Genomic DNA, 11,086 nt, shown 5'->3' on the forward strand with positions numbered 1-11,086 from the left:
ATGATGTACCCCACGACGACCCGCACGCCGGAGTTCCTCGGCCTGAGCAAGGACGCCGGCTTGTGGCCGAAATCTAGCTACGGCAAAGGGATCATCATCGGGGTGATCGACTCCGGCATCGAGTCGAGCCATCCCTCGTTCGACGACGTCGGCATGTCGCCGCCGCCCGCCAGGTGGAAGGGCACGTGCAAAGGCATGGTCAGGCCCGTCCGGTGCAACAACAAGCTCATTGGCGTCAGGTCCTTCGTGGACTACAACCCTGCCGATGAGACCGGCCACGTCACGCACGTGGCGTCGATTGCGGCTGGCAACTTCGTCGCCAACGCCTCGTCGTCCCACGGCCAGGCTGCCGGGACGGCCGCCGGCATCGGCCCCGGCGCACACGTGGCCGTGTACAAGGCCTGCAGACCTAGTGGGTGCCTCCGTTCGAACGTAATTCGTGCCATTGACACGGCGGTGAGCGATGGGGTCGACGTGATCAACATCTCCCTCGGCCGTAAACCAGGACTACCGCTGCACAGAGACGTTGTGGCCATTGGCGCATTCCGCGCGGTGGCCAAGGGCGTAGTCTTCGTGACGTCTGCTGGCAACGACGGCCCCGACCCATCCACCGTCAAGAACGACGCGCCATGGGAGATCACGGTGGCCGCCGGTTCGGTGGACCGGAGGCTTGCCGCCGACCTTGTGCTGCAGCTGGGCGACGTGCTGGTGGAAGGAGAGGCGCTGGTGCAGGGGCCCAACTCGATCGCCTACCAACCCCTCCACTACCCCGGCGAGGGTAACCTGTGCAAGAAGGTGAGCGCTGACCGCACGAGGGGCCATATTGTGATCTGCGATGATGCCGGGGTTAACGTTGACGCCCAGGCCCGCATCATCAAAAATCTCTACGACAATGGCGCCGCTGACGTCCTGCTCATCGGTGAGGAGAAAGCCGGTTTCTCCTTGGGCTTCAGGGAGTACGGCTCCTCCGTGGTGCAGGAGCCCGCCGTTGTCGGCCGCAAGCTCAAGGACTACAGCCAGCACCTGGAGTCCGCGGCGCAGGTGTTATTCAAGGGCACGCAGCTCGGGGTCGGCCCGTCGCCCACGGTCGCCTTCTTCCTACGACCGAGGCCCGAGCCGCGGCAACCCACGCATCTTGAAGCCCGACATCCTGGCGCCTGGGCTCAACATCCTCGCCGCCGCCACGGCGAGCCCAGACCAGGGGCCTTTCAGATTCAAGTCCGGGACATCGATGGCAGCGCCACACATCAGCGGCGTCGTCGCCCTTCTCAAGAGCGTGCACCCGGACTGGTCGCCGGCGGCCATCAGGTCAGCCATGATCACCACGGCGGATGACGTGGACAACGAGGGCAGCCGGATCATGAACGAGAAGCACGAGCCGGCGAGCGCCTTCGCTGTAGGCGCGGGGCACGTCAACCCGGGGTTGGTCTATGACCTGGAGGTCAGAGACTACGCCGGGTACATTTGCCATCTTTTCGCCAAGCTCGACGACGATGACAAGGACTACGTCGTGCAAGACATCCTCCAGGACCTAAACTTGAATTGCAGGAACGTGCCCCGTTTGTCGGACGTCAACCTCAACTACCCGAGCATCGTGGTGCCGGCCAACACCACTGTGCGGCGGACGATTACGAACGTGGGGCCGGCGGGGGAGTACACACCCAGGTTGCACACACGCAAGATCGTGACCCATGACGTTGGCTTGGATTTCTCGCCCGAGTCACTGTCCTTCTCGTGGCCCGGGGAGAAGCTCACCTTCCAAGTAAGCCATCATGGACCGGAGCTTGCAGAAGGATTCTTGATCTGGGAGTCGGATACGCACACGGTCCAAAGCCCACTCCTTGTCGTGCGTTCGTGAGCGGAAGTTAGACAGATCTAATATAAGAGATGTGCTACTCCACTCTACTACTACTACTACTACTACTACAACTACTTAGCTTTGCATTGCTTACACAATCAGAATAAAAGAATCCATTATTTTTATTTAAGAGAAGGCATATCGGTGGCTGGAATTTTGAAAAATTTAAACTTCTCAGTTTCAAAAAGTTCTGAAAAATACACACGTATGCAATGATGTAATGTATATGTGTGTAAAATTTGTGATAAAATACCTTCCAATTGCAAGCTGCACAAAAATATCAAAATTATGGACTTTGGGAGAATGAACATTTCAAGTGCTGCAAAGTCGTAATTTGTTTTTTCATGTCTAGCTCTCATTTTAATGTATGCACATTATATTTCTGGGCATATGTGTGTTTTAAAAAATGAAATGCAAAATTATGAATTTTTAAAAATTCAGCCTCTATTTAGCATTTCCGCTTGCATTGCCTATCTATGCAGCATGTCCGTACTGTCCTAATTAGGTGAGATTTCAGATGGGTCTAGGAGTATATGTTCGAACCATGCACGGTTTTTTTTTTTGCGATAAGAAATTTGTATTACTCAAGTAGTTATGTTACCATCTGCACGAGACAGCTGTTCTAATTCACGAAGTCCGGAGGGAGCCACACAACAGTTCGGCGCTCAATACGTCCAAACTTAGCCATGTAATCACTACAATTGTTCTGGATTTCAAAAAAAAAAATTTCTGGCTTCTGCTTATATGAGTATCTCTTTACCGAAAAAGGCTCGCGCCCCGCTTTATAAATAAAGCAAATGCCAAAGCCAACATCCAACAAGGTTCACACAAACACAAAGCCCACACGCACACAAAGTCCAAGCACAAGCAAGCAACAAGGGTTACTGCTGAGGGCACAGCTCAACAAGCCCAACACACACACACACAAAAAGGCACAAGCGCCAGGAGGGAAACATCCTCTAGTCGGGCTCCGGTGGTGGCGGCGGGAGCGGAGGCGCCAGGCGAAAGGCCAACGAACGGAGGTCGGTGAGGAGTCTGTCGATGGCGTCCCGGTCCTGCGGGCGGCTAAGCGGCCGCCAGAGCTGCAAGTAACCACACATTTTAAAGATGGAGTCAGTCGCACGCCGAAGGGGCACCTTCTGAATGACAAGCTTATTGCGAACCGTCCACAGGGTCCAGGCTAGAACCCCGACGCACAACCATCTAATATGTCTGTAGCGAGGGGGGGGGGGGGGGAGGCTTGAATTTCCGCAAGCAGGTCAGGGAAGTTGGTGTTGCACCACTGTCCCCCAACCGTTTCGCGGAAACAAGACCAAAGGAACTGTGCCGTGTAGCACAGGAAGAAGATGTGATTAGCGTCCTCTACCGTGCCACACAGGGGGCACATTCCATCGCCAGGACCATGGCGCTTAAGAACCTCAATGCCGGTCGGGAGGCGGCCGCGGATCCATTGCCAAAGAAAGATCCGAATCTTAAGTGGGAGGCGGATGTCCCAGATAAGACCAAAGGGCTCCGGGGCTGACGAAGGGGCAATGGCCGCGTAGAGGGATTCGGTGGAGAAGCGGCCGGAGGGGTCTAGGCGCCAGGAGATGGAGTCCGGAGAATCTGCCACGTCCATAGGTAGCAGGGCGATGTCCTGGAGGAGGACATCCCAGGCAGCCACCTCAGCGGGGCCAAAAGGGCGGCGGAACGCGAGGCACCCTAAGTCAATAAGGGCCGCCTCGACTGAGACCCGAGGGTCAACTACAATGTCGAAGAGGATGGGGAACCGGGCGGCTAGAGGGGAGCCTCCGAGCCACCTGTCTAGCCAGAACAAGGTCGAAGCTCCAGAGCCCACAGAGATGGAAGTGCCTATACGTAAGACCGGAAGCAGCCGGACGACGGCCTGCCAAAACTGGGAACCGCCCGAGCGTTGGCAGAACGCCAGTGGCTGTCCACGCAGGTACTTGTTCTGGATGATAGTAAGCCAGAGGCCACCGTCCCCATTGGCGATGCGCCAGAGCCAGCGGGTCAAGAGGGCGATGTTCATGCGCCGAGAGGACAGAATCCCAAGACCGCCCTGGTCTTTGGGTTGCAGATGTCTGGCCAGCTGACCATGTGGTATTTCTGCTTGCCCTCCTCCCCAGCCCAGAAGAATATGGACTGGTATTTGGCGACCTCCTGATGGAGCATTTCATGAAGGCTATAGAAGCTCATAAGGAACCACAGGAGGCTGGCTAGCGATGAGTTGATAAGGATCACGCGCGCCGCCTTCGATAGCCAACGCCCTTTCCAGGGCTCTACGCGATGTTGCATACAGGTCACCGTGGGGCGGAGGTCCGCCACGGTGAGGCGCGAGTCACTAATGGGGATCCCCAGATAGGTCGTGGGGAAAGAACCCAGCCGACAGTTAAGCCGGTCGGCAATGGACTGTGCGTCCTCAGAGGGGTAACCGAGCACCATCACTTCGCTCTTATCAAAGTTGATGGTGAGGCCCGACATTTGTTGGAAGCACAGAAGAAGGAACTTCAGGTTGGAGATCTCTAAGGCAGACCCCTCGACCATAATAATGGTGTCATCCGCGTATTGTAGAAGGGAGACCCCTCCCCCTCCAACAAGGTGCGGGACAAGGCCTCTAATATGCCCAGCAGCCTTGGCCTTATCCAAGATGGCGGCCAAGGCATCCACAACCATGTTGAACAAGAACGGCGAGAAGGGATCTCCCTGCCGGACCCCGCAGAGGGTAGGGAAGAAGGGCCCAATGTCGCCGTTGATGTTCACCGCAGTCCGACCACAAGAGACGAGCTGCATGACTCGGGTCACCCAACGGTCATCGAAGCCCTTGCGAAGGACTTCCCTCAGGAACGGCCAGTGCACCGTGTCGTAGGCTTTGTGGAAGTCCAACTTGAGAAAGACCGCCCTATGGCGCTTCAGGCGGACCTCGTGGAGCACTTCGTGGAACACCAACACCCCATCCAGGATAAATCGGCCTTGAATGAAGGCGGATTGGTTCGGGTGGGTGATAGTGTCCGCAAGGAGGGTCACCCTATTGGCGTACCCCTTAGCCAGGATCCGAAAAATCACATTAATCACTGTGATGGGGCGGAACTGACGAATATCGGAGGCGCCCGGGACCTTGGGGATGAGGGTCACCACCCCATAATTAAGGCGACCCAGGTCCATGGAGCCCGAGTAGAATTCCTCAAAGAGAGCCATGACCTCCAGCTTGATGGACGGCCAGAACGTCTTGAAGAAAGCCACTGGAAGACCGTCAGGTCCCGGGGCCGAGGAGGGGTTCATCCCCTTAATGGCAGCGAGGACCTCCTCCTCGCTGAAGGGGGCAACCAAAGCCGCATTGGCTTCAGCCGAGACTACGTGCGCGCCCGACCAAATGTCGGGGGCGAGACTCTTTCAGCTTTGACATGTAAAATCTCACTGTTTAAGGAAGCTAAAGCTAATCATTTCCTTTCCTCGTTGCTTAACATTTTCACCAACTCAACACAGTCTGATTCAACAATCATCGGGCCGGGGTGCTGCTGCTACACCATTGTAGGGAAGATGCCATGCCTTTCATGCAGGTTGTTGCTTCTGCTTCAAGGGCCGATCGAGGAGTAAACGTGTATAAATCTTCCGGAGCTAAACAAGATTTCACCATCATGATTGTGAAGCAACATGCCAGCCCCAGCACTCCCAGAAGATGTATCAAAGGATCCGTCTATGTTTAGTTTTGCCCACCCTAGCTATGAGTAGAGCTACCCAGGGAAGATTTTCAACAGAGCAAGGCATAGGCCGATCTCGTCGCCTTGGCATGATAGGAAGATGCATTATAGTGCCTTTGCCTCTAACAATATCCATGTCTAGGTTCTGTGAAGCATAATGGAGTGAATAAGGATAGCTGCACAGGAACCTACTCCTTCCGTTCCTAAATATATGACTTTTGGCAGTTCAATTTAAACTGTCAAAACGTCTTATATCAAGAAACGGATGGAGTACATGAGACTTTGACGGTTGATGGGATTTTATCATGGACCATCTCACAACAAATATGCCCCATCAGCATCTCAATATATACAACCATGAGCAACATGGCTCTTTCTCTTTCCGGAAGGCCATTTATAGCATGCAATAGCCATTCCACTCCGGTGTTCTGAATTTCAGGAATTTCTGCAATGGCCAGAACTCGGACATTGTGTTCCCTAAGATGATTGCCAGCGCAGGGAGTATTGTGTATCAGTTATGATTATCCTTAACTTCCCACTTGTCATTCAACTAACCCTTACCCATGGATGTGCAGTTTTCACTAATATCATCCTATACCACCTAACTTTCCGCTTGTCATTCGACTAACCTTTACCCATGGATGTGCAGTTCTCATCTTTAGCTTCCTTAATCAATGAGATTTTACATCTTAAAAAAGCTGAAAGAAATACTCATATAAGCAGAAGCAAGAACAATTGTAGTGATTACATGGCTAAGTTTAGACATATTGAGGGCCAAACAGTTGTTTGGCTCCACTCGGGACTGCGTGATTTAGAACAGTTTGAGTAATACAAATTCTTATCGCAAGAAAACCGTGCATGGTTCGAATATATACTGGAAATGGATTCACATTTCCTGATCTTTCCTTAAAAAAACATTTCCTGATCTTTGCAAACTCCTAGACCCATCAGAAATCTCACGTAGTTAATGACAGTACGGACATGCTGCGTAGATGGGCGATGTAAGCGAAAATGCTAAATGGAGGCCGAATTTTGGAAAAAATCATAATTCATGATTTTACATTTCATTTTTCTAAATACACATATGCCCAGAGATATAATGTACGTACATAGAAGAAAAAATAAATCTATAACTTTTCAGCACTTGAACTGTTCATTCCCAAAGTCTACGATTTTGACATTTTTGTGCAGTTTGCAATTGGAAGGTATTTTATTACATAATTCTAGACACATATAGGAGTACATTACATCATTGTATACGTGCATATTTTTCAGAACCTTTTGAAACTGAGATGTATAAATTTTGAATTTTTCAAAATTTCAGCCACCAAAACACCTTCTCTAAAATAAGTAAATAACATATTCTTTTATTCTGATCGTGTAAGCAATGCAAAGCTAGTAGTAGGAGTAGTACAGTGGAGTAGCACATCTCTTGTGTTCCGATATGTCTAACTTCCGCTCACGAACGCAAGACGACGAGTGGGCTTTGGACCGTGTGCGTATTCGACTCCCAGATCAAGAATCCTTCTGCGACCTCGGACCCATGATGGCTTACTTGGAAGGTGAGCTTCTCCCCGGGCCGCGAGAAGGACAACCACTTGGGCGAGAAATCCACCCCCACGCCATGGGCCATGGACAACCTGCCCGTGTACTGCTCCGCCGGCCCCACATTCGTCAGCGTCCGCTGCACCTTCTTGTTCGCCGGCACCACGATGCTCGGGTAGTTGAGGTCGACATCCGACAGACGGGGCACGTTCCTGCAATTCAAGTTCAGGTCCTGGAGGATGTCTTGCACGGCGTAGTCGTCGTCGTCGTCGTCATCGAGCCTGGCCCTGGCAAAATGATGGCAAACGTACCCGGCGTAGTCTCTGACCTCCAAGTCATAGACTAGCCCCGGGTCGACAGCCCGCGTGGGGTTGACGTGCCCCGCGCCTACAGCAAATGCGCTCGCCGGCTCATGCTTCTCGTTCATGATCGGCTTGCCGTCGTTGTCCAACTCATCGGCCGTGGTCATTATGGCGGACCTGATGGCCATCGGCGACCAGTCCGGGTGCACGCCCTTGAGAAGGGCGACCACGCCGCTGATGTGCGGCACCGCCATCGACGTCCCGGACATGAATCTGAAAGGCCCCCGGTCTGGACTCTCTGTGGCAGCGGCGAGGATGTTGAGACCCGGCGCCAGGATGTCGGGCTTCACGATGCGCGGGTTGCCGCGGCTCGGGCCTCGGCTGGAGAAGTAGGCGACCGTGGGCGACTGGCGGATGCCGAGCTGCGTGCCCTTGAAGAACACCTGCGCCGCGGAATCCGGGTACTGGCTGTAGTCCTTGAGCTTGTGGCCGACGGCGGCGGGCTCCTGCACGACGGAGGAACCGTACTCCCTGAAGCCCAAGGTGAAACCGGCTTTCTCCTGACCGATCAGCACGACATGAGCCGCGCCATTGTTGTAGAGATTTTTGATGATGCGGGCCTGAACGTCAACCTTAACCCTGGCATCATCGCATATCACGATGTGCCCCCTCGTGCGCTCAACGCTCACCTTCCTGCACCCCTCGCCGGGGTAGTGGAGGGGTCGGTAAGCGGTCGAGTTGGGCGCCTGTACCAGTGCCTCTCCTTCGACCAGGTCGCCTGACTCCAGCAAAAGGCCGGCGGCGAGCTTCCGGTCCACCGACCCAGCGCCCACCGTGATCTCCCACGGCGTGTCGTTGTTGACAGTAGACGAGTCGGGGCCGTCGTTGCCAGCAGAAGTCACGAAGACGACGCCCTTGGCCACAGCGCGGAATGCGCCAATGGCCACAACATCCTTGTCGAGCAGTACTCCCGACTCACGGACGAGGGAGATGTTGATCACATCGACCCCGTCGCCCACCGCCGTGTCAATCGCGTGAACTACGTTCGAACGGAGGCACCCAGTGGGTCTGCAGGCCTTGTACATGGCCAAGTGTGCACCGGGAGCGATCCCGGCGGCCGTCCCGGCAGCCTGTCCGTGTGATGACGAGGCATTGGCGACGAAGTTGCCCGCCGCAATCGACGCCACGTGCGTGCCGTGGCCGGTCTCGTCGTCAGGGTTGAAGTCCACGAAGGACCTGACGCCGATGAGCTTGTTGTTGCACCGGACGGGCCTGACCATGCCCTTGCACGTGCCCTTCCACCTGGCGGGCGGCGGCGACATGCCGGCGTCGTCGAACGACGGATGGCGCGACTCAATGCCGGAGTCGATCACCCCAATGATGATCCCTTTGCCGTAGCTAGATTTGGGCCACAAGCCGGCGTCCTTACTCAGGCCGAGGAACTCCGGCGTGCGGGTCGTCGTGGGGTACATCATCTCGTCCGGGAACCAGCGCCCGAAGCCGGGTTTCCTGGACGCGGCGTCCAGCTCCTCCTCCGTCAGCAAGGCGGCGAATCCGTGGAAGATGGTCTTGTACGAGCTGACGAGCCGCGGCTCGCCGTGGGCGGTCACGTCGTCGGGGAGGAAGGACCGGTACCAGCCCTCTCGCGCTTCGTCGTCCATGACCTGGGCGTCCGCTCGAGGCTTGAGCAGGATGATGTACGTCTTGTACTCCGAGGACGACGTCGGCTCTGCCGCTGCGGGGCTCGGACCGGGAGCGGTGGATGGGTCGCCGGTGTACGAATGCGCGGGTGGTGGAGTGGAGAGGAGGACGGCGGTACACCAGCAGAGTGCAAGTGCTACGGGCGCCATTGCCATTGAAATTGAGCACCAGCTCGTCGACTACGCCGAGGATCGGAGCGAAGGTGGAGCCAAGAGGAGCGCGGCAGGCTGGCTTGTTTACGTAGATGTAGGATTATTGGGCTGGCTTATATAGGCAACATGTAGGGGTAATGTCGTCCGGCCGGCGGTAATAACCACGTCGCTCTTGATTCAAAAAACAAAGAAAATATGCCATATATAGCATCATTAAAACACGGAAGTAAATAAAAAAGTTGCAATGGTGTTATTGAATTGATACTATCCGTGATTTTTTTGGAGGTATATCATCCGTGGTTAAGCTACAAATCCCCGCCATGCAGCTATTAACTAGAAATTATTTCCGAATTTCACATGAAAAGTTTCATTTTATCATGACGAATGATATTACAGTAGATATATGTATGCCTTGTATATAATCATGTAGACTGTTTTTTATGCTGAAACATTGGTTATACACCGAACCAGCATATCCGGAAATCTGAGCATGTGTGAAAGAAACCAAATGCAGGATATGTTAAATCAACATTGACGCGTCATTTTATGCTGAAACATTGGTTATGCATTTCGAATCCAGCGGCTAACATCATCTACACTAAAGTTGTCATCGAATCGGACAGTAGGAGCACCTTGGGTGCAATTCCGAATCCGAAGGGATATTGGGTCGGGACAGCCGGTCATTACAAATGCTCCTCTCTTGGCGTTGGAGTTTTCAAGCGTTGATTATATTCATTGTTGTAGGGAAGCAAATCTTGTTGCTGATAGTCTAGCAAAACATTGTATTAGAGTTCGCTTATCTGAGTCTTGGGACTCTAATGCCCCTGACTTTATTTTGCCTCGAATTGTAAACGATATGGCTTGTTTGAGGAATAAAGTTTTGATGATAAAAAATAGTAATTACTTATACAATTCAGAAAAATTGGGTTTACACCTTTTTAACACATGCATATCTTAGGGTGGAAACAGAGAACACAGACCTCTCCTCCCAATGGAACATGGGCCTAGGCTTTCTGCCTCCCATCAATGGCATCGCTGATTTGCCCTTGTCTCTTATGGCCTTAGGGCCATGGAGCCGTGGTGGATCTCGACCCTTGTCGACGGGAGTACTCCATATTTAGATTATTATTTTTGGAATTCTGTTAGGGTTTGTGTATAACTCAAGAAGTCAAGACGGCAGCGGCTCCCTGAAGGCTGAATATGAAAAAAAAAGTTCTCCTCACATAGCCCTTGTCTTGGTGCTTCGTTCAACGTCGTCAGAGGGTTTGTGGAGGTGTGTCTTCGCTAGATCTCGCAGGATTCGACCTATGATTATTTTTGCTGGATTTGCTCAGATCCCATCTTTGTTCGTCTATATTCGTGTGTCTTCAGGTGGGATACTTCCGATCTACTCCTCTTCATCGGTGATGGTTGTTGTTCTACTAGTGCACTGGTCTTACGAGACCTTAACACGACAACTTTTCAACTGTCAACTACAACAACTTTTACCTAGCTCTGGCGAGGGAGGGGCGATGATGGTAGCGCGCCTTTCGGACCGCTTCATTGAATATAGGCAGTCGTTGCTAGGTGGTTTACGGATATGGACATAAATTTTATTAGATTTGATATTTGTTGTACTGTTATGATTGAAAATGAATAGATCAAAAGCTTTTCGCAAAAAAAAACCACCTGCATATCTAGAGGACAATTTTTTTTGTGCACAAATGTGTTCCTTAAATAGATAAGTTTGGACATTTTGCGACAAAATACCCAGGTATCTTGTGCAAACCTATCACGTAATAAAAGAACAGATAAACATATCTATCTATTATTTACTAAAAGTAAATGATG

The 11,086-nt window shown here is 52.6% G+C and overlaps 1 protein-coding gene and 1 pseudogene across 1 annotated transcript; one reads left to right on the forward strand and one right to left on the reverse strand.

Annotated features, from left to right (window-relative positions):
• On the forward strand, positions 1-1,858 carry LOC123155385 (subtilisin-like protease 3; annotated as a pseudogene).
• A 5,157-nt stretch (positions 1,859-7,015) lies between these two features.
• LOC123155482 (subtilisin-like protease) lies at positions 7,016-8,878 on the reverse strand. The gene is made up of 2 exons (XM_044573673.1): positions 8,672-8,878; positions 7,016-8,317 (listed from the first exon to the last, which is right to left on the reverse strand). The coding sequence occupies exons 1-2, from the start codon at positions 8,876-8,878 to the stop codon at positions 7,016-7,018; spliced, it is 1,509 nt and encodes a 502-aa protein (XP_044429608.1).
• Between the last annotated feature and the right edge of the window lie 2,208 nt (positions 8,879-11,086).

This window comes from Triticum aestivum, chromosome 1A (genome assembly GCF_018294505.1).
Source record: "Triticum aestivum cultivar Chinese Spring chromosome 1A, IWGSC CS RefSeq v2.1, whole genome shotgun sequence".
Classification (NCBI taxonomy): Eukaryota; Viridiplantae; Streptophyta; class Magnoliopsida; order Poales; family Poaceae; genus Triticum; species Triticum aestivum.

Coding starts and splice junctions, on each gene's coding strand:
- LOC123155482 (XM_044573673.1), bottom strand. CDS start 8,878: ATGATGTACCCCACGACGACCCGCACGCCGGAGTTCCTCGGCCTGAGT. Junction 8,318..8,671: donor GCAAGGGCATGGTCAGGCCC/GTCCGGTGCAAC, acceptor GCTGTGGCCAAG/GGCGTCGTCTTCGTGACTTC.